Source organism: Miscanthus floridulus, chromosome 3 (assembly GCF_019320115.1).
Source record: "Miscanthus floridulus cultivar M001 chromosome 3, ASM1932011v1, whole genome shotgun sequence".
Taxonomy (NCBI): Eukaryota; Viridiplantae; Streptophyta; class Magnoliopsida; order Poales; family Poaceae; genus Miscanthus; species Miscanthus floridulus.
Window position 1 is genome coordinate 131,514,662 of NC_089582.1, and position 27,170 is coordinate 131,541,831.

At 49.5% G+C, this 27,170-nt stretch overlaps 2 protein-coding genes and 1 non-coding gene across 3 annotated transcripts; all 3 read right to left on the reverse strand.

The window, feature by feature from the left end:
- Positions 1-9,429: 9,429 nt before the first annotated feature.
- On the reverse strand, positions 9,430-12,045 carry LOC136542456 (sugar transport protein MST6-like). The gene is made up of 2 exons (XM_066534886.1): positions 11,738-12,045; positions 9,430-11,167 (listed from the first exon to the last, which is right to left on the reverse strand). Exons 1-2 carry the CDS (start codon positions 11,868-11,870, stop codon positions 9,705-9,707), a joined length of 1,596 nt encoding a protein of 531 aa, XP_066390983.1. The 5' UTR covers positions 11,871-12,045; the 3' UTR covers positions 9,430-9,704.
- A 9,063-nt stretch (positions 12,046-21,108) lies between these two features.
- Positions 21,109-21,180, reverse strand: TRNAG-UCC (transfer RNA glycine (anticodon UCC)). Its single transcript has one exon. It is a non-coding gene; the product is annotated as a tRNA-Gly (tRNA).
- A 1,884-nt stretch (positions 21,181-23,064) lies between these two features.
- On the reverse strand, positions 23,065-26,805 carry LOC136546970 (protein ARABIDILLO 1-like). Its single transcript, XM_066538926.1, has 2 exons — positions 23,470-26,805; positions 23,065-23,368 (listed from the first exon to the last, which is right to left on the reverse strand). Exons 1-2 carry the CDS (start codon positions 25,179-25,181, stop codon positions 23,260-23,262), a joined length of 1,821 nt encoding a protein of 606 aa, XP_066395023.1. The 5' UTR covers positions 25,182-26,805; the 3' UTR covers positions 23,065-23,259.
- Positions 26,806-27,170: the final 365 nt, after the last annotated feature.

Below are 27,170 nucleotides of genomic sequence, written 5' to 3' on the forward strand. Positions count from 1 at the left end.
GGAGCAAGGAGTATGTGACTACGAGCTCTTGTAGATGTATGCGATCACACAGAAATGTAGTGCACGTTGGTCCACTCCGTCGAAGCAGGGGCGGCTGCCGACGACGCATGCCTATCTGCTGGCGCGGAAACTTGACCTGCGAGTCCACTCCATCTACTACACACAGCTGCCGTCGTGGGGTGGTGACCGTGAGGTGGCCGACTCCTCCGTGTCTCCGATCACCACCAATGCACAGTCCGCGGACCGCCGTGGGCCGTGGCGCACTTGCCTCGTCCGCACTGCGAGTGCGAAGCGACGTCCGAGCAGCGAGCGTGGCAACCGCCCCAGTAATCCGCTGACCACAGCGGTCGGTCGCCGTCGCCGTCGAGGACGAGGACCCGCTCTGCCCGATCAAATCAGTTCCAGGTGCTGGGTGAGTAATCACTCATCAGGTCCTTGAGTTCCGCGGTACGTAGGGCCTTCCCAGCTTCAACGAAGGCAGCGCCATTAATCCTCGCGTGGCCAACGTTTTCCGTCTGTCTGATGATCCGGTTGACAAAACCCCATTCCGCAACCGAACCGTCTGATCCAAAAGCGGCAGGAATTTGTGCATATCCGTTACCGATCAAGAAGGAAATTCAGTGCGCATTCGCTCGCTCGAGGAGGGCATCGTGTGGTGCCACCGTGCCATGCCACGATGCCTTGCGCGTGACACGTTGCAAATAACGATCTGCACGATTGATCTCCCGCCGGAACCGGTGGCGGACCCATGGTATGGGTGCGTTTAACGTCATCATTACACGATGACATGAATGCATTCGCTGTTGCAGTGTTGCTGTCCCCGTCCTAGTATACTCCGTATGCTGCAGCTGTGCAGTGGTCAGGGAAGCGCGATCAGCTCCAGCAAGCGCACCGACCGTCAGCGGTCAGTCGGAGCTTGGAAGGCAACCCAACCAACGCCTGCAGGCTGCAGCTGTGGTCAAAGCGTGTGCGGATAAAGTAGCGCAGCGCTGACGAAGCAAACTCGGCGGCGACGGCCTTGTTGAACTAGTTTGTGGCTACTAACAGCAGCAGTCCATGGCCCCATGCCAACGAATGAGCGAGATCCCCAACGAATGCCGTGCGCGCGAAACGCGCGGCCGGTGGCGTGGTGGCCCCGAATCGGATCCTGTCACGTGCGCGCGCGCTTGTCCTCGGAGTTAAAGGACATGGGCATGGTGGTGGTAGCTGGGAGCTGCTGCCCGCCGGCGCCGACCGACCGACCGACCACTTGTCTTTCCACATCCGCGCGCCGGAGGAAAACGAAAACCAAGGCTATCGTTATCCACAAATTTATCCGGGTCACGTTGCGTAATCCGCGACGCCGAGACAACAACTACCTTTTTACGCAGGCGGCAGGGGGTGGCAGATTCGTAGGCTGTGGAAAGTTGTGGCGCCACGCACGCACGCACGCACACCGCGCAACTTAAAATCCGCGCTAACCTAGTCCCGACGGATCAACGGGCGGACGACGCGGCTTCTTCTTCCCGCTCCTCGAACACTCTGCCCCTCAGCTCACTTTCCCATTGCGAGCCCGTGACCGTGAGGGAGATCAGGAGATGATAGATGAGGGGCGGTCAGGAGAGCTTCAACTACGCGTAGTCGTACGTCGCAGTCGCTCGAAATGAAATCGTCCGTCATCCATGTGACCTCGCATGCACTCCAGGGCTAGCTCCGTCGCCACTCGCCACCTGTAGGTGGGTCTGGTTGGTGCCGGCCTCTTCTGTTACGTTCTGCGTCGTACTTGTAGTTGCCCTGGCCTTCTTCTTTTCTTTTTCTCTTTCCCCGCGTTTCAGAACACGCGACACCTGAGAAAGAGCTTGGGGCCCGGATCAGACCAAATCGTATTAAGGATAAGACGGCAATCATATGGGAGCACTATCCATGCATGCTCCTTTTGGCTGAAAGGGAGCCATCCTTCACAGTAGTCCGTCCTCTCCTCGCGAACGAACGCGCTGTGCCGCTGCGGTTGTAAAGAAGAGATGCATGTTGCGTGGCGGAAATGGACCGTCCAGCTAGTGGCTCGATTTACTTGCTTTTTGGTTTATTTACAGTTGTTACAACACGCTCTTCTCGTTCCTGATTCTGTGATGTACTCTTCGTTGCGGATAATATAACAAGGATATATGTTTTTCAAAGACACTTTTCGTGAGCTAATTAAGATTGCATGTGTTCAGTGCGTACTGCAAAGAAAATTGCGGTCTCGCCACAGATCGATTATGAGGCTTGTCACGCCGTCGGCAGCTTTGAGATCATCCGACAATCTAGTTAATTTACCAGGAGGATAATAAACATTAGCTACCATATACTCTCCGTTCTTTTGTATATGTCGTATTAGGTTTGTTCCAACTTCTAAGCCAAATACTTGTATCTTTTTTACAACAAATTTTAATAAATCTATGTAGTTCCATCACATATAAAGTATATATTATGAAAGCATTTTTCATAATAAATCTAAAAGCATAAATTGTATGTTGTTAACATGTATAAATTTTTTAAAAGCGATGGTCAAAGTTATAAATATTCAACTTAGAACAAAGTTAACGGGGAGAGCTTATCTATCATGGGTTTTGTTCCACGATAGTAATCCAATGATTCGGACGTGGGTCTGTGTGTGTCTTCGGTGGTTTAGCTCTCAAAACACAAAGGGTTTATTCTGGTTTGGCCGTTTAAGCCCTACATCCAGCATTGACGTTTTTCGTGTTAAAATGCTCAATCGAGTTCTTACAATTGAGAGAGAGAGAGATGGTAGGACGTAGGAGAGTGCTATGCTACGGATCTAGGGATTGACATGGGATTCGATCCCTATCATTGAGCATTCTCCGGTTCATCTTCTCGGGGTGTCCATCCGGGGTGAAACTAGCAAAAAATTTGAGTAACGGTCAGTTACTCTCTATATCTACACGAAAGAAGGTAACGGTCCGCCCCTTTGTCCATCGCACGCCAGGGGTCCGGAGGCTTGCAGGCACGTCTAGATGTGCCCCTGTTTACTACATGCGTCTCCTTTCTTCACATCGCCTTCAAGCAAGGCGTGCACTCCCCTTGCTTCTTGGTACGGTGAGTGGTGAGTAGTAGTGTGAGAAACGCTGCCCCCCCCCCCCCCCCCCGCTAGCTTTTATATGTAGAAATGATATACAACACATATATGTTTTAACATAAAAAATACATAGATTTTTTTTTGTATCTCTCTCCCTCTCTCTTTCTCACCGGTGACCACCGGCGCTGGCGATGGCGATCGGCGAGCTCGGCGGCGGCGGCGGATCTGTGATTTGTCCTTCCATAGAAAAAAAATTGTGATATGTGATCTGTGATCTGTGGAGGCCGGAGGTAGAAGAAAGGTGGAGACTGTTGGATCTTAATCCTATGGTGTAAAAAAATTCATGTGCTGAAATTGCGTAAAACACATAGTTGTGTAAAAATTCATGTGCTGAAATTACGTAAAACGCATAGTTGTGTAGTAGACAAACTCTAGTAGTGAATAGGTGACGCCCGAGGCGTTAATTAGTTGCATGTGCACAACGCGTGGAGCACACAACCCCGTGCGCGCGTTCTCGTGGACAAGTTTCGGAAGCACGGCGCCGAGTGCTTGTAGTAGAACACCTAGGGTCCGCTACGACGTCTCTGTGTCATGTTGAAAAGACACGAATAGTAGTTGTAGTATAACACCTGGTAACACCTAGTGTCTGGCACACCTACAGCAGGGTCCCTTATACCTGTTGACTATTACAGTACAAAACTTTTTTTTTTGAGTCCCTTATATCTGAAATAGAGAGCGCGCTCTCTCTCTCTCTCTCCATTCCAAATTACGGTTTCAAACTAATTGTATATTTAAATATACAAGGTGCCATGCAAAGTAAAAAATATGAATATGCGTGAAAAATATACAAGTCAGTCCCTTACAAAAAAGTAATTATAAGTTTATGATGATTAGATATAGACTACAAAGTATCTAATGTCTATTTTGTAGAAAATAAACAAATAAAAAACATACAATTTAATACAAGTAATATTTTATTAAGTACATCTTTCAAAATTCTAGCCCGTGCAAGAGTACATGTCGATGGACTAGTGATATATAATTTGGGAGGAAGGATACGGAGTAGTATCCTTAGCCATTGGATAATAATAAAGTTTTAGCGTGGGCACGTTTCGTCCATTCCATCGAAGTGGGAGTCGCCGCCGTGTCCATGACCCACATGCCTGGGCCCTGCAGGGCTCCACTCCGTTCTGCGCAGCTGTGGTCGTGGACTCGTGCGGCGACCGACGACTCCTGCGAGCATCAAATCCGCCTCCTGGTGCTGGCCGAGTCATCAGGTACTGACTTCCGGGGCTCCCAAACACCGCACTAAACAGCTACGGCAGCGCCCTTGTTTTCTCTGTAGGCTCATTCAACGAAGGCAGCAGCAGCGTCGTCGATCGATGGATCCTCGCCAACGTTTCCGTCTGATCCATTTGACAAAATGCACCTCGATCGTTCTCATCCCGGCACCGTATGATCATCCAAAGGCGGCAGAAATCTATGGATTCATATCCGATCATCAACAAGGAATTTTGCGCACACTCGCCCTGGTCGGGCAGGCATGCGGTGCTGCCACGCATGCCTTCATGAATCAGCATGACACGTTGTGGACGAGATTTTCACGGTTCATGCCATCTCGATCGCGCGGTTTTCCCGCTGGAACCGAACCGGTGAGCTAGCATACATCATACCCTCTCGCTGACTTGCTGTCATAGCGTACGCGTGTGTTGCAGGGAGTGAAGCGCGATCAGCTGAATCAGCTCCAGCCAGCGCGCGCACCGTCCCTCGTCCGTCGGAACTTGCATTGGATTGGAAGGCATGCAAAGCAACGCCAACCGGCCAAAATTAAACGCGTGCGTGCGTGGCGGAAGAGGGCTCGGCGCGTGCTGATGAGTAGTAGCAGGGAGGGACAGCCCGCCATGGGATCCTGTCACGTATGTGTCCCTCGAATCGAAATGGCATGCATCCTTTACACGTCCGCCGAAAGGGCTATCCACAAATTTATCCGGATCACATTTGCGTAACCCGCAGCTTCCAGCCAACAACCACCACCACCTTTTTTGCCTTTTGACGTGTAACATTAAAATTAGTTTACGGGCCGGGCGGGGGTCGCAGCAGATTCAATTCGCAGGCTGGAGAAAAAGTTTGCCACGCACATTGCGACCGCGTGGGCGCAATTAATCCGTGTTAATCTCTAATCCGGATCCTCCGTCGGCCGACGCGGCGTACGTCTTTCGTTCTCCTCCCACGGCGCCTCGGTCGCTTTCTCCGTTACGAACCCGTGAGCGCGAGGGAGATGACGATCATCTGCTGCCTCCTACTCGATCTCGTACGTCGCCGTCCCTCCAAACCGTATGTCGCAGGCAGCAGGGGCCTGCCTAGCTAGGCATGTCGTCTAGCTCGGAACTGCCGGTGGTGGTGTGGATCTGGAGCACGTGATCGTCTGATCGAGAGCACCTGGGTCCCGGATGACATCAAAATCAAACGAACTGGCCGGCCTTGGATCGATTTGCATTATGGATAAGACAACAATCTTTATCAGGGCGCCGGCGCCCCAAAGACGAGTTGGCGGAAAAGGAGGGGGTGCTTCACAGGACTACTCTCTCCATCTCTAATCGCGTTGGCGTTCTCGGATCGCCGAGTCGGTGGATTTGGTTTGCTGCTCGCCAGTCGCCACCCACGAACCTTCTCGCTCCTGCTTCTATGGACGCGCTACTAGTTCTGCTGCTGCCGTGGATAAAACGGACATGTACGTGCCCATGTTTTTCTTGGACGGCCGAGGTTTGGTGTGGCTATTGATGACTTGCATATGTGGTGGTCATCCAAAGAAAATGATGGAAATAGTATTGTTTAGCATGTTCACCAAGGGTCTGCTTGGATTCTCCTCTCTAAACTTTAGTGCTATAAACTTCAGAGGAGAGGAGAATCTGGTCTAAAATTAGCTCTGAACTTTAGTCCACCTCAAATTAAAGCTTTAGACCTTAAAAGTGAGCTAAAATACTCTAAAGTTTTTAGACCTCTAAACTTAAGATCGAGGAGAGAATCCAAACAAGCCCTAAAGATCACGACGTGACGTTACATCGTCATGTTGGCCGGCGCCTCACCACGATCGTTTAATTTCTGTCGTGACCTATATACGCCTCATGTCCTTCAAAGCCCTTCACTATTGTAACGCTACTTTGATAGCGCGCCATACACACACACACGGTATATGCAGGAAGCCATTGCCTTTACTTTGCAATCTACTCCAAGATCACGCGTGCTGCGTTTTGCATTTCCTCTTGGATGACCGTAGTATAATAATGGCGTCAAACAACGTGACTGCGTCAAGCAGGGGTACACGCTGTACTCTAGTCTTCTAGAAGACGGCTAGCTATCGTTGGAGGATCAAAATTGTCAGCAAAAGTAGTACGTATCGGTAGTTGGAGAAATGGATAACGCACACGTAGGACACAGCTGTTGGTTTGGCCGCGTGTCAGCGTGCCGTGGGAGCGCGGCACCCTGGAGACCCGGCCGGCGCGGCGATCTCACGGTGCGCAGCAGCCCGGTCGGTGGCACTGACGCTGACGGCAACGTTATCCTGTCTAACAGTCTAAGCAGCGTCGTTTCAGAACTTATTGTTGTGACACCATTGCCGTCCTACGCGCACGGTGTCATCGCCTTCTCTACTTTAGACACTACGGAAACATCGCGAAAATGTACCAGAAAAAGGGACCCCGGCCGGCAGCTTCCACCCTTCCACGTGATGTGAAACAAAAGGGCAACAGGGGGAAAAAAAAGAACAAACAAAGAGAGGCTCGCGTTTCATCTCGTGCAGATGGTCGAGCAGACTGTGCCGATGGTGGATGCAACGGCTAAGATTCGTTTACTGAACAAAATTGGGGAAAAAAACAGACACATGGTCTGTTGCATTTGCAGCACCCTTAGACCTCTTATGTAAACTCAAATCCCCTAAGAATCTATGACTTTTTTCAAGGTGGGAAATTCATAAAAAAAGCATTTGAATAATCCATTTAGTTATTTGTGGAGGATTTTCCATCACTGGCGTGCCTTCCCCTTGCTTGACCCAGGCTTCCCACCACTGCATAATCATTAATTAATACCTCTACTTTTTATACGTTAGGCGTTTGATTTTTTTATTGTTGTTTAGTCAACATACAATTTTGTCATTATTTGGCAATTAAAATTGGTTATTGTCTCTTGTGAGCTGTCATTTTAATTGTACTATTTGTCTTTTATGAATTGTTGGCTGTAACTATCCAAAAATCCAGTCACCTAAAATATACCAACTCTCTAATACCTCCACCCTCCAAAGGATGCAATTTTTTAATTCTATCTTAAGTCAGAGTACCTAAGATCTTAATCGAATTTATAGAAAAAATATTAATATTTATGATACAAAATAAGTATTCCATATTAAATCTAATGACACTATTAGTATTTTTATTAACTTAATCAATTTTTAAACGATTTGACTTTTGGCACTATGTTATAACTTCATCCGTGTCCCGTGACCATTTCTTATGGGATTCCTGGCACACCAGCTTGTTGTTATAGTAAGGGCGTGTTTAGTTCCGGAAATTTTTGGCTTTTGGCTACTGTAGCACTTTCGTTTTTATTTGACAAAAATTGTCCAATTATGGACTATTTAGGCTTAAAAGATTCGTCTCACGATTTCTCGGCTAACTGTGTAATTAGTTTTTTTTTTCGTCTACATTTAGTACTCCATACATATGCCGCAAGATTCGATGTGACGGTTACTATGCAAAAATTTTTGGTTTTTGGGTGGAACTAAACGGGGCCTAAGAACTCGTATGGTATGGCACTGTTTTTTTTTTTTAAATAGCCTTGGCTTTGGTCTGTCAACATGATAACCTTTTGTGGTAAAACTAGACCTTTGAAAAACATCTGGTAAAATAGCTTCTCATATTTTTGAGAAATGGATGGAAGAGGTCAAATTATTTGAGTTTTTCTAACTACATGACCTGGTTATACACACGAGGGCAGCCCCAGCGCAAGCTAACAAGAGGTACAGAACTTACAAGCTGGTCACAAGCTGGATGGAAGAGCTCATGTTTTTTCCAATGCAAACCACTGCTCACATGTGGTCTCTGCTCTAGCTCAGTTGAAAGCATCACTATACCGCCTGTTCGTTTGGCCGTGGTTTGTCGTAAACGATCGTAAATTTTCAGTCGGAATAATATTTTTCTCTCACACAAATCAGCCAACAATACTTCTTCACGAACCAGCAACGATACGAACCAGCCAACCAAACAGACTGCTTTGGTCTCGTTTACACACGATTGGATGCTCTCGACTGCTGTGGTCCCCTTTGTACAGTGTGGAGGCTATTTTCTCGTTGCAACGCGTGCTCTACTGGATGCCTCAGCCTTTTGTCAGTCCAGGCATTCGGCGCCTCTGCAGGCTTCTCTGCGGCACCGCAAGGCTAACAGTTGATGTGATCCTGGACGGAGAGAGCAGACGCGGAGCTTGAGACCACAGTACACGGTGTGCATTGGAGAAGGCATGAGTGGTCAATGGCATTTTTTTGTAATTTATGAGAACTTGATGGCTACTTCTACTATGTTTGAATATGTGGGGACCATGGACGAGCCAGGAAAAGCTTTTTTTTTCTGTTCGTTTCTCTTGTAATCTGTATTTTTCAACTTATTTTTTTTCAGCCGGAATAGTGTTTTTCTCTCACACCAAATTAGTTGGAACAGCGTTTTGACTGGTTTTTTTTCAGCGAAACGAACGGGGCCTTTTTCATGGCTTCGGCTTCCTGGCACAAAATGGCTTCACAAGCCACCCCTCACATGCATATTTGTCAATATATTTCTTATTAAGTTGGTGGAGAAGCTAGAAATCATGACAAAGAGGCCCTAAACGTTGAGGAGGAAACTCATGCCGCGGTGAAATGGCTCATCAAATGCTTGAACAAATCAATGTTTTTCCTATTTTCCCAAAGTCTATGTAAACTCATGCTCACACATTTTGATTATTGTGTGAAAAAATCCATTTTTTTTGCATGGCGTATTAATTTTGCGTTATGTCAAATATTTATATCTTTGAACATCATTTAAAAAAAAGATTAGAGGTTAACAACATATGTTTTCTGATTTCACTATGAGAAAATTTTCCATAATATATTGTTCATATGCTGTGGAACTAAATGGGATTTTTAAAATTAATGGTCAAAGTTAAGAATATTTGAATTAGGATAAACCTAATATGACACGTAAGAAAACAGGGATAGTAAATAATGAGCGTTAAATTTTCCCCTTTTTTATGCAAATGGCTTTAATTGCCGTGGATCTGAAAGTCAGTACCAGTGGTCGTCAGCATTCATCCATGCACGGGAAATCCAGAGCTTCTGCAGTTGCCACTTGCAATTGATATTCATATTTGATTTGATCGGATCCAAATATAATTATACCGCACATTGAGTATCCCGCACAAATAGAAAAGGAAGAAAAAAGAAGACAGGAGACGAAGACTAGTTGACTGTTCGTCATCATCCAGTCATCATACCTAATGAGACGATTATAATACAGTGATGATGAATCCTTAAAGTTTCAAATTTCCCGCTAAGACCCAAGAATAATGGAGTACTGTATGAGTAGATCAGGCATCAGCAGTAAAGAGGGACGCCCAGGCGCCGCCATGGCTACTGCATGCCGCCGAGCTTGCCGGCCCCGACCTTGCCGTTGCCGTTGGCGGAGGGCATCTCGAGGTCGGCGCCGACGTGCACGTCCTCGTCGCGGATGAATCGGCCCCAGTACCAGTGTGCCTTCCACACGAGCACCATCTCCTCGATGGGCACGTTCTTGGTCTCCGGCAGGAAGAGCGCGACGAAGATGGTCATGACGACGACCCAGGCGCCGAAGAAGAAGAAGAGGATGAACTTGAAGCGGCAGAGCATGGGGAGGAACGCCTGCGCGATGATGAAGGTGCAGAACATGTTGACGGACACGTTGATGCTCTGCCCCGCCGACCGGATCTCCAGCGGGAAGATCTCGCTGGGCACCAGCCAGCCGAGGGGTCCCCAGGACCAGGCGAAGCCGGCCACGTACGCGCAGATGAAGAGCACCACGATGGCCGCGTACGCCTTGGGGATCTCCGCCACGCCGGTGAACCCGAACTTGGCGCCGATCAGGCTGCCGACGACGATCTGGCACGCGAGCATCTGGGTGCCGCCCTGCAGGAACAGCTTGCGGCGGCCGAGCCGGTCCACGGTGACGATGGACACGAAGGTCGCGAAGACGTTGACGAGGCCCGTGATGACCGCGGACATGAGGGAGGCGTCGTCGGCGAAGCCCAACGTCTTGAAGAGCACGGGCGCGTAGAACATGATGACGTTGATGCCCGTGAGCTGCTGGAACATGGGGATGGCGATGGCCATGACGAGCTGCGGCCGGTACCGCGGCTGCAGGATGTTGCGCCAGGGGTGCGCTACGAGCTTGGACTCCTCGCTGGCGGCCACCAGGTCGTTGTACTCCTCCTCCACGTCCTCCGTGCCGCGCACGCGCTTGAGCATCCGCTTGGCGTCGTCGGTGTAGCCCCGGTCGATGAGGGAGTTGGGGGTGTCGGGCAAGAACAGCGCTCCCACGGCGATGATGGCCGCCGGCACGGCCGCGAGCGCCAGGCTGACGCGCCACCCCCACCCGCCCTTGATCTTGGAGGTGCCGTAGTTGATGAGGTTGGCGCACAGGATGCCGATGGTGATCATGAGCTGGAACCCGATGTTGAGCATCCCGCGGAAGCGCGCGGGCGCCATCTCCGAGAGGTAGACGGGGACGGCCTGGTTGGCGAAGCCGACGCCGATGCCGAGGAGGACGCGGCCGAGGATGAGCATGACCACGTCCTTGGCGGCGCCGTTGAGCGCGGCGCCCACCAGGAACGTGACGCCGCCGCCGAACATGGACCACTTGCGGCCGGCCACGCGGGTGACGGTGGCGGCGAAGAAGGAGGCCACGAGCGCGGCGAGGTAGAGCGAGGACGTGAACATGGTCAGCAGCTGGCTGTCGAACTTGCAGTACTGGTTGCTCTGGTTCCGCTCCGCCTCCTGCTCCTTGTGGTACACCGACGGGAAGAACTTCATCAGGAACGGGTTCATCGACGTCACGCCACCTGCTCGACCACAGCATTGCACAAACACGTCAGCAACCTATTTTCTTTGCTTTTTTAGTACTGGTTTTGCTTGAAAGACTATTGCAGTATTTTTTTTGGGGGGAATGAATGATCTTGGATAATCTTTTTTTCTTTATCATTAACTTAAAGAACCACTAGTAGTGTCTGCTGTCTGGTGGAAATAAAAACAAAAATGAAAGATTTTTTTTAGAATAATAAAAAATGAAAGATGGCGAGGTGATGCATGGAAAGATTCTTCTTGGGTTTGCAAGAATCTGGTAAAAGGAAATAAAGAAAACGAGGGGAATATCGCAGTTTTGTATGTATGCGCAAAAGACGCTCTGAAACCATGCGTCCAGTCTCCCGACCGGGGCGGTAGGTGAACTGCGCCCGAGAAAATACCCTGCCTGATTCGCAAATCGCAAGAACAGAGCAGCGTGCGAGAAGCAAACAAGGACTGCCGTTTTTCTTCCCTCTCTTCAACCACAACCACGGAAAAAACAGCGAACAAGAAAATCAATCAGAGAGAGGCAGAGAGAGAGAGAGGGGGGGGGGTGCTCGGCGCCGTACCGGAGATGCCGATGTCGTATCCGAAGATGAGCCCGCCGGTGGCGGCGACGATGCAGGCGAAGAGCACGAACATGGTGAGCTTGCCGGGGTAGTCCTTGCCCCCTCCGGCGTTCACCACCACGCCGACGGCCATCGCGACCCAACCAACTCAAGCAGGAAGACGCAAAAGACTGCCTCGCAAGAAGCTGCTACTCGCGGAAAAGCCTACGCTAAAGAGAACCAAATCACAGAGACGGACGGACGGAGATCGGAGTGTTCACGAGCGCCTGAGAGCTAAGAGACGAAGGAATGGCCGAATGGGAGTGCCGAAACCGGGGAGGAGCGGGCGGGCATTTATAGGCGGGGGAGAGGGGGGCCTCCGTGTGAAAGGGCCACGAACCGGAGGGGTGGACCGCAATATGTTTTCAGCAGCGGAGCGCAGCGTCCCCGTACTCCCGTTCCGCTGGTTGGCGCTTGCCCGTTCATTAATTGTGGCCCCTGTGGATATATCTTTATCCAGAGCTACAGCTGCTGCGACTGACCGACCCCGTTTTCCTTCCTGGAAAGACCCGGCGGCCATTAATGTGGACACGGCGTCGCGCTGCTTTCCGTCGATGGCGAGCCGCCGAGCCGAACCGGGCATATCGCCGCCGTCCAGCGTCTAACGTACACGCGCGAGTTGGGCTGGCGTTGTTATCCGATTCACCTCCACGCCATTCCGAGAGTAATTGTGCGCTGATGACTCGGCGACAGATCACACGCCGTGCGTACCAGGATTAGCGGAGAATCTGGTTCTTGCTTGATCGTGTTTAATTTAGACATGGGTACGTGGCACTACCAGCCGATATGACAGGTGGCGCTGCTCAAAACCTGACCAAGCCGAACTAGCCTGGCTGACTGGCTGGCTGGGCTGCATGGCAGCAGGTTGCACAGAAGAAGAGTAGGTAGGACTGCCATCTTTTGAGATCACGCCGGGCCGTTGCCAATGCCAGTGTGTGTATACCAGTCTTTCGGTTACACAGATCAAGCAGCTAGCACTCGTGTATGGCGAATGACTTCACATGGTTTCGTCTCTATAGGTGTTTGCTATCTGCTGGTGGTGGAGGCACCAATACGGCTACTGCCACGACGGAATAGACAACAAGCAACACCATGCTTTGCAGATTATACTCGACTTGAAGAAACCAATATAATCTCCACCTACCGAAAATTCTCGTGGTGGATGGAATAATCCTGTTTCGATCCTGATGGTGCTCTGCTAAACATTCTTAGCTAGGCAACCACAAATCCAGAACTGACAAAATTAGTGGTAGGTTCTAAAGCCCTGGTATATATGCTGGCCCACATTTAGGATGCACACTGCGCGACTTTTTGGGCTCACCGACCAAATGCGTCCATGGAAGCAGTTGGACTTGGACGAAACGAATGAACGAATGAATGGAGGCATTATTTAACACGGCTCGGGCACAATGGGCCCCGTTCGCTTCGCTAAAAAAACAAGTCGAAACACTGTTCGGGCTGATTTGTTGTGAGAGAAAAACACTGTTCCAGCTAAAAAGACGGATTATAAGAGAAGCGAACAGGGCCATGATGGCCCAACACTGTATGAGACTGCCTTGGCCGGTCGGCTACATACGTACTCGTCAGACGCCAGCTTGAAATGTTCTAGTATAAAATTCTTACTTAGATGGAGAAACTTATTCCTGTACTTCGCCCTAGCGTAGTTGGTGGCGCCGCAGCGGCGTGGACGCCGGTGTCGTGGCAGCTCGGCGCGGTGGAGTTCAGCGTAGTGGTGGCGATGCAGAGGCGATAGTGAAGTCGGCGTCTCTCTACATCGGTTAGTGTTAGGGAATGGTCGGTGGGGCGCCTGGTAGCTTAGGGGAACCTCGTACCGTGTGCCCCGGCCCCCACCTCCCTTTTATGGTGCTGTGCGACGGGGGGCCACCAACCATGGAGCGGTTGGGCGCCCCCCATCAAGGCGCGGATCCAAGGGGCCATTGGTGGAGATCAAACTAACATTCTCCCCATTGATCTCACCTTATTCCTTAAACTTAACTTACTTACTTTATCTTGTTTCCATTCCATCACAGATCAGTGCATAGAGCGTGCCTTATCGTCACGGCCTGTTGTCATTAGATTAAACAGCTATAACGCACATCTCTATTTTGAAACAGATACACAACTAGGCCCTTAGTATCCAGAAATCATAGACTTTCCCATAAACCCATGTTGACTATGTATTCTCTGAACGCACTGGGTGGTAAGCCTTTGATAAACGGATCCGCAAGTACTTACTCGGTACTTATGTGCTCAATGCTTTCAAAATGGTTCTGGATTTTTTCCTTTACAACATATAACTTAGTGTTAATGTGTTTGGCAGCACACTTAACCTGTTGTCTTAGGAGTTAACTAATTTTAAATGGTTATTGTTGTTGTCTACCATTGTTAAATCCGGGTACAAATCCCCTTAACCTCCTTTTGCCTATTCCTTAAGTCTCATGTCAAGCTATACTATGATATGCATCACTGATGACACCGTAACTTTTTCTTTAGAGCTTTTCCACAATAATACTCCAACTGCGAGTGTTAACAACTGCTGTGGATTTCACTACACATCTCGCCAAAACTTAACATTTGTACCCTCAACTATTTGAGAGTTCTTGTTCTTTCTTACCCAGCATGAGGCCTATAATACTTTGCTAAATTGCAAGAGATTCTCAACTCTATTCCAGTGATCTATACCTGGATTGGACTTTTGCCAAAATATCCCAGATACATAAACTACATCAGGATAAGTTCTTACTTGTACTTGTACACACATCAAGCTTCCAACAGCTGAAGCATATGGAACTATATTCTTTTGATCAATCTCATATCGATTCCTGGAACACTTAAAGTTCTCAAATCTATTACCCTTTACTATAGGAGCAGGCATAGGTTTACTCGCATGCATACTTTATTTCTTTAGAATCTTTTCTAAGTATGCCTTTACGATAGTCCTAATACCCAATTTTCTTCTATCTCGGTGAATTTTGATTCCTAGAATCAATGACGCTTCACCAAGATCATTCACATTAAAACTTGAGGATAAAACTTCTTCTCCAATGACAGATCAACATCACTACTAGTGAGTAGACTGTCATCTTCATAGGTTGTGGAAAATGAATTTTCCATTCTTGAGCTTTGCATAAACGCTATTGTCCTTCTTATTTTCTTTAAAACCCAAATTTTCTCATTGTTTTCATCAACTTCAACACTAATGTCTAGAGACTTACTTTTAACCCATAAATGGATTTCTACATGCGGCATCTCATATGTTCTTTTCGTCCACGATAAAACCTTTTGGGTTGTGCCATGTAATCGTTTTCATATAAATCCCTATTGAGAAATACCGTCTTTACATCCATCTGATGTAACTCTAAATCGTAATGTGCCATTAACATCATTATGTTTCTAAAAGAATACTTACATAAGACTGGAGAGAAAACTCTCATTATAATCTATTCTTTCTCTTTGCTTAAAGCATATTGCCACAAGTCATACTTTATATATTTCTACATTCCCTTTGAAGTCACATTTTGTCTCATAGACACATTAACAGCCTACTGTTTTGGCTCTATTAGGAATTACTTCTAAGTCCCAAACATCGTTGGTACTCATCGAATTTATTTCAACTTTACATCTTTCTACATTCCCTTTGGAGTCACATTTTGTCTTGTAGACTCATTAACAGCCTACTGTTTTGGCTTCATTGGAAATTACTTTTAAGTCCCAAACATCGTTGGTATTGACCTAATTCATTTCAACTTCCATAGCTTCTTGCCATTTAAACGAGTAAACGCTTCTCATGGTTTCTTTAAATGAGGTGGAATCACCATCCATTTAAATTTCTTTACTAACATAGGCTTCATAGTCATTGGAAAACCTAGTTTACTAATTCTTTGAGACCTTCTAGGGCCTCAGCTACTGGTACTTTCATATGGGGTTGTTGTTGCTCTTCATTGCCAAGAGGCAGTTGGTTCTATAGGCTCCTGTATCATAAGATTCTTGTTTACATTATTCATCTTCTACGAAGATCCAACAACAGGTGTTGTATAAGTCATACAACATCAACAGGTATTAAGAAATTCGTTGTTTGAATCACTGAAGTGGGCACGTAATCCCGCTTCTCTTCAAGTCTTAGGTCTCTACATACCTCTACATATCATGCTCCCCCAGATCTTCCCATCTTTTCTAAAGATAGTGTATCTTTAAACATCTTATTTTGGGTTTAATCCGTTAAACTCTCATATGGCGCTTTAAGCACCACCTTAACATCTTTGAGACTGACTACGCTATTTTCCTGTCGGAACTTTAAAAGATCCAGGAATTTAGCTATTTCTCTGCTTAGGGATATTATTGTTGTAATCGTTGTACTCCTCCAACGGTCTTTATCTCACTCTTAATGAAGAATATCTTTCTTAATTAATCTTTATCTCACTCTTAATGAAGAGTATTTTTCTTAATTAATCTTAATATTCTTCTCCTCGAAATATGGCATGAATTTTACTGCCATAATTTCGATAACTATTCAGAAAGCTCGGCGCGGTGGAGTCCAGCGTAGTGGTGACGATGCAGAGGCAACGGTGAAGTCGGTGGCGGCTTCCCGTCGCTGGCAGCACCGTCTCTCTAGATCGGTTAGCGCTAGAGAATGGTCGGTGGGACGCCTGGTAGCTCAGGGTAACCTCGTACCGTGTGCCCCGGCCCACACCTCCCTTTTATGGTGCTGTGCGACGGGGGCCAACCAACCATGGAGCGGTTGGGCGACCCCGATCAGGACGTGGATCCAAGAGTCCAATTAACCGTTAGAATAATTGGTGGAGATCAAACTAACAAAGGTAGCTCCTGCTCCTCCATCAGCTCATTTGTGTGCCCCGGCGGCGTTTGCGTCTCTGCCGAGTGCCCACCAAACACACAAATGGTGGAAGCCCAGCAATGCGAGCCGCAGTTAAACGCTGTTTTTGTTCCGATCCTTATACATACATGTCATTGATTAGCACTACCGGTGGTTATGAACAAAGATTGTTTGAACGAAAAAAATTAGCTAGCTGCTTCTTTCCGATCCTCATGGCACAAGCAAACAATTTTGTCCCTGTACTTGGCGTGCGACGCCGACGCCGGAGCGCGCGCGACGCCGACGCCGACGCGGAGTCAAAGGAGGCGGGCGACGGCGACGCCGGAGCGCGCGCGCGGCAGAAGGCAACTCGGCAAGCTAGCTAGCGCAGAGTCACGCCAGCATGCCTGTGTGGGATGCAACGGTCATCGGTGCGCCAGGACGCAGCCGTCGACGTCGCCGCTGGGAGAGGGACAAGGACGTTCCCGCTACTGTGTCGTCGGGTCTCCTTATTGCTGGCAGCTGCATTATGATCGTTTTTACCACAGTGATCGGCTCCGTTCGCTGGTCTGAATCTTGGCTGAAACTGGCTGAAAGACACTGTTCTGGCTGAATTATTGTGAGAGAAAAATACTATTTTGACTGAAAAAACAAGCCAAATAAGTCGAATATGGGGTAAATCGAACGGGACGAATATTGGGTTAATTGCATCTACTGGTAGCGTGGTGCCTTATGCATGCATATCGGGACATAGTACGTTAATCATTGCCTGTCTATAGCCTATAGGTTACACAAGAGCGAATAATGGCACTGCATGCTTCCTTCCATTCCATATATACTACGTGCTGCTACAAGCAGGCCTGCTACTCCACAAATTAAAAGCACACGGCAAAATGGCATTATTGTACCGATCGATGAACGAAGCTCTTGTTCCTCCAAATCTCTTTTGTATGTACGTAGTACGTACAGGCATACAACTGCTGCATGTTCGCTGGTTGGTTTCTGGGCTGGTTTGGGCTGGCTGGTGCTGGTTTGTTGTGAGAGAAAAACACTGTTGGCTGGCTGGTTTGGGCTGGCTGAAACCAACCAGCGAACAGGGTGAGTATAGCTTGTTGGTCAAAGCAATATACGTACAAGTTGGCCACAGGGCTTCCTTGTTGCTTCGTTCTGCCGCTGGTCCCGCGGGCCTGGCCCCATCCATCTAGCGCGATCATACCTATACTGCTCGTAGCTGGCAAGGACGGAGAGGGCATGGGATTTGTGGAGTCAACGATCGAGCGAGATACGTACGCGACGAGACAGACCTTGGCCCATGAAGGCACGGAGCTACAGTAGGTCCTAGGGGAGGTCAACTGCGTGCGTCACCGGGACGACGAGAGCGATCGGGTCCATGTCCACACATTGCTGAGGTCAAGCCCAAGACGTGTGTACTGCGCCGGCATGTGCCGCTGCTTCCCACCGCGCGCGCCAGTCAATGCCAGCCACGCCCGGGTCAACCACTGCTGCTAGGATGGCTCATCACCGTTGCCGGGATAAGACCCACACCACACACCCGCTGTCCGGTGAGATTTGGTAGCTAGCCGCATGCAGGTCGCCAAGTCGGCTGGCAAGAACCCCAAAAAAACAAGGCCTCGTTTAGATTACCTCCAAATTCCAAGTTTTTTCACTCTCTCTTCATCACATCAATTTTTGGACGCATGCATGGAACATTAAATGTAGGTAAAAAAAATAACTAATTGCACAATTTGGTTATAAATCACGAGACGAATCTTTTGAGCCTAGTTAGTCCATGATCAGATAAAGTTTATCAAATACAAACAAAACGTGCTACAGTGTCCAGATTGCAAAACTAAACGAGGCCCAAGTGTGCGGATCGTGTTTGCTGGTCCGTGTGGGGCCATTGACCTCTTTTGGGAACGTGGGCCCCACAGGAAGCCTCGTTTGAAAAGTCTAGTAGGAGGCGTACGGGACCACGGTCCACCGCTCAACATCCAGGCCCAAGAATGCTCAGACATGTGCGGAAGCGGAGCTGCTACTTGCATTCTGGACAGTGGTGGACCCGCGGTGGCCCACGGTGCATTTTTTTTCTCTCCTCGCCATAGGACTATGTAAGTAAGAAAATTACCACAGTCACGACTCGCGACCCGTCCTCTACCTGAGGACGATGTAATTTTCTTACTTGGGATGTACTGTAAGTACGTAGATTATTTTTCAAAGTCCATGCTGGGGGACTCACTCGATCGCGGTCGTCGGTAGGTCTCACAGCTACCTCAACAGTCAACAGTTAAGACTGTCACCTTCCAGTTCCACAGTCGTCGCGTTCATGAAGACCCTTCTCGTAACATAAAGCACGATATTCACCATGGTTCACACGTTTCAGAGAGCATATTACAGCTAGGCGTGCGCATCTCTTTCACTGACGTCGCTACAGGCAAAGGCATACAAGTCAAGCAGATTCCATTTTTCATCATCATCACATCAAGGAGCGGCCCCGCCAGTAAGCATACCTTGTTTCTTCCCGGTCCTAATCAAAAGCGTTTCATCGGCCAAAGAGCACATCATTTAAATAATGCTAATGCAAACCCTAATTTCGTTACCAAAGCAAGTGAGATCACAGAAGAATCACACTCTCGTTGTAAACGGAGCACAAACTTCAAACTTGCGGGCTGTACTCGCTCTGTCGTCGTGTCCTTACATTTGCAGACGCTAATGCCGTCCGAGTCATGTGCAACATTCTTCCGAGAGTAACATTCATGTGCAGCGGTAATAATACAGAAAGTGAAATCCAAGAATTTGATCCAAGAATTTGATCCACACACGTATCGCCACTTGCAATGCTGCTGCTCTCCCCTGTGATCTGGAATCGCAACTTCTGTCGCCTGCGAGTCGTGCTCGTGCCCACACGTTGCCATCGTGGCTCAAACTTAGGAAGCCAACGCATCGACCGACAGTTGGGCGAGCGCGAGCGGCACTCCGGCGGTCGCCGCTCGCCGGTCTGGGAGGAGGTCGTCATTTGTCAAACGGGAGAGGTGAGTGAACTGAGATCTCTAGGGAATTCCCGAAACAGTGCGCAACTCTTGTTCCTCTTCTCAGTGCTAAAAAAAATGCTTGTCCGGGCAAGTTCTGGACAAAAGAGGAATCTCTAATTCAGAAACTAACTTCTTTCCAGGCTATTCACAAACCAACTGCTTTTTTTTATGGGAATTCACAAACCAACTGCTGAGATCAAAGATTGATCAAACGAGAATGCAGTGGGCTCAGCCGGTCCAAAACTAATGCAGTTCTACTGATGGCCCACCTGGGTGCTGGGCGTGAGCACGTTAAAGCAAAAAAGGGCAAGCCTGTGGGCTGTGGCCCGGTTCGAGGTCCAAGGCCATTCGCACCCAAATTTCGGCATACTACGATAAATCTTTTTCCTTTTTGAGTTGTCAACATATTATTATCCATGGTGTGTTTCAGCAGCTATTGCTGTTCGGCTGCAAGCCACCTCACATAACACCGTAGCACCAACAGAGGAAGTGTCCGCAGCAGCCGCGCACAGCTTTTCATAAGTGAGATGTTACATGGTGTATTTTTTTATTGTTCACGAAGTAGCGATAAATGACTTAATTTAGGTTATTTGTATAATATCCATGGAATAGTTGATGATATATTTCAATTGTTTTCATTCTATTAATTAGATGTTCTCTTTTCTAGACTAGACCCGAATATTATGGAATGTCATTTACCTTAACCTTGGATATGAATATTACGAAATATCATTTACCCGAACTTAATTGTATTATCCTAAATCTAGAATATTATTCTCTTTGAACTTAGAATATTTTTGTTACGAAGATATAGTAATTTGTCGTAAAACATAGAACATTATCCCTACACAATAAAGAGAGAATATTCTATCCCGAGAGAAAAATGTCCTTCAAATAGTTTTTATCTAAATATACGTAAGTAGGTCTTGTTTTAAAGCATTTATTGTAACAAACACAATGGCGTAATCAGAAACTAAAATGGATATTTAGTTTGTAATTATAATGTTTTTTAAGATTAAAAAACTTAGCACATACGCTGTAGTAAGCAATTTTGTTTGATGTTGCATGTATGATTCTCCTATGGAACTGTCTATCTTAATTACGTCCATACAAATAAACAAAAGCAATCAAAGAAGTATGGGTGATGAAAGATTCACTCGCCTACGTCCAGTTGCACAATAGCAGGTAGCAGCTGCTGGTGGCCTGGTGCTAGCGGCAATGCGGCATGGCGCAAGAGGGATGGAGTCACCGAGACACACAACAAGACCCCTTCATGGGCTTCTGTTGCGCCTGTTGGTGGTTTACATGGCCCAATGTCTTTACATCTTCAACCTGCTTCACTCTCATGGCGCATGGTTCCTTCGACGAGTGTAATGGCCGTTTATCGAGGATTCCCACGGGCCTGAAGCCCAAGGTAACATGCGCACCAAAAGTCCAATTGTCCAAAAGAAAGGAAACCTCCTATGACGACATAACCACGGGACAAAACATGCGTTTGCCGGGAGTCGAACCCGGGTCTATTGCTTGGAAGGCAATTATCCTAACCGTTGGACTACAAACGCTTTGTTGATTTCGATTTAAAGTAAATTTACATATACTTTAGCATGATACACTCTTAACTTTCGTGCCTTTTGATTTCCCCATCTCCCAGTGTAAATTCAGAACCATATAACAGAGGATAGTTGGACCCTACGCTGTCTGTAAGCAAAACTTTTGGCGCTCTGTTGACAGGGGCACAGGGCTCACTTCTTCTATAGGCGGTCAGCTCAACAAAAAGGTACTCCATTACCATCAGATTAACATAATCTCCGGATGATGTAGTTGCCAACCTAACCCAACAATTCCCTGATCCCCTCACGGTCTTCCAGAAAACCGGAACATCTTTTAAGCATTGATATTCCAAGGAAACACATACCTTTTGCTTTGCTGCAGAACGGCGCCCCCCCTTCTTGAGCTGCCTTGGACTTGGAGACACCTCACACGGCTCACACATCACAGGAACAGGGCAGCTGACGGTGCGACCAATCCTAAGGTTGGCCGGCCGGTGGTTGGACTTGAACATCAAGCAGAATGAGCAGCTTGTTGGAGTGTTGGACACCTGTTTTCATGGGCTCACCGCTCAGTGAATGGCAGCTGGAAAAGGCAGCTCGCCTGACTGACTGACGACCGGGGAACAAAGTACTGAACTTCCTTCCCCCATAGAAAAGAAACTGGTCCTGTCTGAAGCAATGGTGCCGTGTTTCCGGATGCACTGTCGCCCATCGTCTTGATTCTTGAAACTCCTACGATCGACAGGTGCCAATAGCCGCCGGCCGGTAGGGTGTTCTCCAACTGCCACCGCGGCTCATGTATGCTCTGAAGTCATGCTGCTGACTGGTTGATGGAACATCTTGTCTGAAACTTGAAGCAAACTGAGATTATTAGCAAAGAGTTGACTTTACTGTTGAGCCCAGAGGGCGACAGAGAACAAGAAACGTAGCGATCATGCTGATGCCAAGGCTACTACCCCGTCTTCTTCAGCAATTTATTGGCCCTGAGGCTCTCGAGTCTCGACAGCGAGGTTTCAGCATCAGCAATGGAAGCACGCCGGGATGCGGGGCGGTTCCTGGAACAGATTTACACGCTGGGAAGAAACTTAACTGATCCAGTTTTCAGGTTCAGCCATTTTTCGCTACTGAACTCAAAGCACAGTACTTGTGTACGTATGTACTCCGTAACACATAAAGGAACGCTGTTCAGGGACCGTGGTTCTGCATCAACCATCAATCAGCCTGTTCGTTTCATCGTAAACGATCGTGGATTATTTACTGCGGGCTAGTTTGATGTGAGAGAAAAATATTGTTCTAGCTTATACTGAATATTACAGATTTTTATTTTAAAGTGTCTTCCAGGGTCAGTCAGAGAAATTCATTGCCCTGCTTTGACTGGAGAGTACAATCTTCAGAACGCCCGAAAAGCTGCAGCACGCGAGATGCACGCACGCGAGATACATTACTCCAGAGGAATGCAGACACAGCAGCAACAGATCCACAGCTCTGGATGCAATAAGTATATCCACATGGATGGATGGAGGTAAAGAACACGGCGACTTATTGCGATCGCCAGAGCCGAGAGCTTCAGCAGCCCATGATCGCAGCTCGTCGGCAGGCACGCAGTACCGGCTGGTCCTCTGCACACAAGATCATAACGCGACGGAGACCCCACTGCCAGCGAGAACGGGAAATCACTCATCAGTAATGGTTTCTGACTGACAGGGCATCTTCATCTACCTGCTTTGCCATTTCCTGCCGAATGGTTTCTATGAGTCATCAGTAACGAGCCACGCGGCCCTCCTTTTGTGCCAGAGATGAATATGCTCTGGGGCAAGCAGGAGAGGAGATCATCGCATGCACAGGGTAAATTTCTGATGCTGATGCGGCCACTGCATGTTTGGATGGATTTGTTGCTGAAAAAGACTTGCACTTTTATTTGACAGAGACGAGTGATATACACATGGGGGTATGTAGGGGACAAATCACTGGGTGATTCGTTCTTTCATTTCTTCACAGTAACAAAAGATGCAAGGAACATAGTATGTGTGTTAGCCAGATATATAGTACTAGTAAGCGGCAGCTACTGCATGGTTGTCTCCAAGCATTACATTACAGGCTCCAAATGCCATGGAAAATGCTCCTCAGCCTGCTCCCGCCAAGCCTCTTCACGATCCGTTTGGCGTCCGGGACATCTGTCTCCGCAAGCTTCTCGAGATTCCTGCCACAAGAACACAAGCATACATAAAAAAAACTGAGAATTGCAGCGAGAATTGATGAGCACATGATGATTGGCTATTGATAGGTGTGTGTAATTTGTACCTAACGTGCTCCGAGGACATGATCTTCCTCCGGCCGGAGCTGCTGTCCGTGAGGTGCATCACCGTCGCCAGCAGGAACCGCTTCGCCGGAGTGGGCTTCTCCTCGTCGGGGCCCAGCAGCTGCAGCACCCGCGCCACATCCCGGTCCTCCTGCACGAACCGCTTCCGGTTGCGGTGCACGGACACCAAGGCGCAGAGCGACTCGGCCGCCATCTCCCGCGCCTCGGGGGACTTGGACGCGCCGAGGACGCCCACAAGCTCCGGCATGAATCCGGCGTCGCCCATTGCCTTCTTGATCTCCTCCGATACCTGGCACAGGCGGTGCGCAGCCTTCAGGGCGCAGTGCTGCAGTGTGGTGTCGCCGTTGCGGAGGAGGGAGAGGACGCGGTCCAGGAACCCGCCGGCGAGGAGACGGTCCGTGGAGGTGGGCGGCGACAGGCAGAGCGCGTCGATGGCACGGAGGGCCACCTCCCGCACCTTCGAGGAGGAGGAGGAGGAGGAGGAGGAGGAGGAGGGCATCTGCTGGCAGGAGGGATCGAGCGCGCGGACGAGGGACTCGACGGCGCCTTCCTGTACCACGGCCTCCCTGGCTGAGCTATCCCCAGAGCCGATGGCGGCGAGGAGCTCCATCGCCTGGATTCGCGCCGCGTCGTCCGTGGCCCTCTGCGAGAGAGACACGAGCACCGGGACGGCGCCAGCGTCGGCCACCATGTACTTCCTGATCTCGTCGACGCCCGCGAGGCTCCGAAGCACCCGGCACGCCGCGCACACGACATCGCCGCCGCTCGCTCCGTGGTCCGTGCACAGGTCCAGCAGCGCCGTGACGCCGCCGTGCGCGGCGACGGCCCACGCGTTGTCCGAGTTCTCGGTGAGCTTGCAGAGCACCCGCGCCGCCGTCTCCTTGGCCGCCTCGCTGCCGGCGCCCGCGTCGAGGACACGGACCACGGGCGCGATGGCGCCGCCAACAACCAGGTCTCCCCTGTGCGCGTCGGACCCGGCGATCACCGAGACCGCCTCCAGGGCCTCCTCGTGGACGCGGGCGTCGGGGCACTCGAGCAGTGCGACGAGGACGCCGACGCCGTCCTCGACGTCGGACGCCACGACGCGGACGCACTTCTCGTCGTCGCGCAGCGCCTCGCTGAGCGCGGCCGCGGCCTCCCTCCGCATCTCGGCGCCGCCGACCCTGAGCCTGGCGAAGAGGTCGCGCACGTAGAACCGCACGTCGTCTCGGGTGGCCCCGGCGCCGGGGCGCGGCACCACCAGCGCCCGCGCCCGCGTCAACGCGCCCGACGCGTACACCTCGTCCAGCCGCGCCACGTGCGCGTCGAGCGCCGCGGACAGGACGTCGAGGTCGCTGCGCAGCCGCAGCTTGCCGCCGCCGTAGTGCCGCCCCTGGCTCCGCGGCACCAGCTCCCGCGCCTCCCGGGCGGCCGCCGCGACATCCCGCAGGAGGTTCGCGAACACATCGCACCTGTCCTCGCCGTTCTCGTCACCCGCGGGGACGGTGATGTCGGCGAGGCCGGCGTGGAGCCGGTTGAGCCGGTCCCTGATGAGCTGCCACTTGAGCGGGAACAGCGTCTCGGACAAAGAAGCAGAGACCAACGAACTGATGGCGTCCAGCGCCTCCGCCAGGCACCGCTGCTCATCCAGCTCCGCTTGACGGCTCACCTCCGCCGGCGCGGCCGCGGATTCTTCCTCCCCTGCTTCTCCCATCCTCCCTGTCCGGAGCTCTCAGAGACTCAGCTGCATCGTTTACCTCTTCTCCGAACAAGGCTCACATGCACCGCGATTCTTGCCGCGCTCGCGTCGAGCCGGTCGAGCAAGGAAGCCAGGAAGAGAAGAGAGGTGGAAGCAGCGGTGCGTGGAGTGTGATAACTGTAACTGCACGGTGGTGCTGAACTGGAAGGCGACCGACCGCTTTGGCGTCTTCAAGGTAGTCAATGGAGGTGGAGACGGGTGGGTCCAGCAGAGGGCGGCGGACCCACCGGCCGGGGCGCAGGCGCAGCACGAGCGCGCGACTGTTGATGCATGCGCTGGACTCTCGGGAGCAGGCGACGACGAGACCCCCTTGTCCTGGGGATCGGCGAGCTTTGGGGGCTTGGGGCGGAGCGGCGAGCGCACGACGAGGGGAATGGAATAGCGGCACAACGACACAAGTGACCAGACTACCAAAGCCTACCTCAGGTCACACTGCTTACGACTACGATACGAGTTAGGATCGCGTGACATACTGACATGCCCAAACGCTAGGCGCACATAAAGGAGAAACACGGAACGACCCTCTCCGGCTTTAGTGTCAAACTGTCGAGTAGAGTATTTAGCAGCAAATAATCTTGTTGAGTCCGCAATTCGCTTCTCTTGTAAAGAGCATTTCTATCGATCAATATTAAAAAATAAGTCCCGAAATCCTAGTTTTGAAACATTTCTAGAAACTATAGGTACCAAAAAAAACACAATCCACGACACTTCCCTTTTAGTGGTATAAGCCCTTATTTAGTTCACGAAAAGTTTTCCCAAAAAGTGCTACAGTACTCATCACATCGAATCTTGCAATACGTGCATGGATCATTAAATGTAGATGAAAAAAAACTAATTGCACAGTTTGGTTGAAAATTGCGAGACGAACGTTTTGAGTCTAATTAGTCCATGATTGAACACTAATTGCCAAATAAAAACAAAATGCTACAGTAGCTAAATTTCCAACTTTCCACCAACTAACCACGGGCTAAAAAACATACACGTCGTCCCGTAGGTACCGAGCTGCCCATCGTGGATGAAACGAGCTGTGGCCAGCCATCTTAACATCATAGCTCACACCTAGAACTTTCAAAATAGAATCTTCGTTGCCTCCTCTACCTTCCGGTATTCTTAGATATAAATAGTAGCTGGGGATCTTTTTCCATCGAACCTCCGGGCGGCCGAAAGGCTGGCTATCTCCGCACCATAAATGACACACATAACCTCCAAAATGGAATCTCCACTACCTGCTCTATCTCCCATTATTCTTAGATCTGAAAATACTAGTTAGAGACCCAATTCCAGTGAACCGTCAGGCGGTGGTGGCGGCAGTCGTGACGATGGGGAGTGCAACACCGATAGATTGGATCGAGAATGGAATGTTACATTATCGGGGCAAACCACAGAGGTACATAGCAGGGGTAAGACAGAAACACCGACACAAACACTAACAGTAGCAACACGACACAAGGGAAAACAACCACAAACAAGGTATATGAGGTGGGACAACAAAGCTACATGTTTCAACATAGTCTCTCAATGATAAAACATGTCGTTGATCGCCGAACATTGCACCACCAAGTGATAGCTCTCTAAAGAACTTCAATTTCCATGTGCATGTAAGGCATAGAGTCGAGGTTGACAGATGACAATCGTGATATGCATCATCTATGATGTGCATCTGGGATCTAGTCATCGCCCGCCAATGCCCCTTAAGTGGGGGAGTCTTAAGGGAGGGAGGACCGACAAATGGAGAACGGGGAGGTACAAGAGAGGGACCATGCTCTCGCTAACCCAGCATAAGTTGAGATGATGTAATCAATGATCCTAGAGGACGTTAGAGCGATGAAACCAATTGCACACACCATTCAGCAAGCAATTTATGCACCCATATAGAGAAAGCTAGCAGTGAACCCTAGAGAAAGCGCTTGGCCAAATCTGAGACAAACATCAACCGTGAACCGG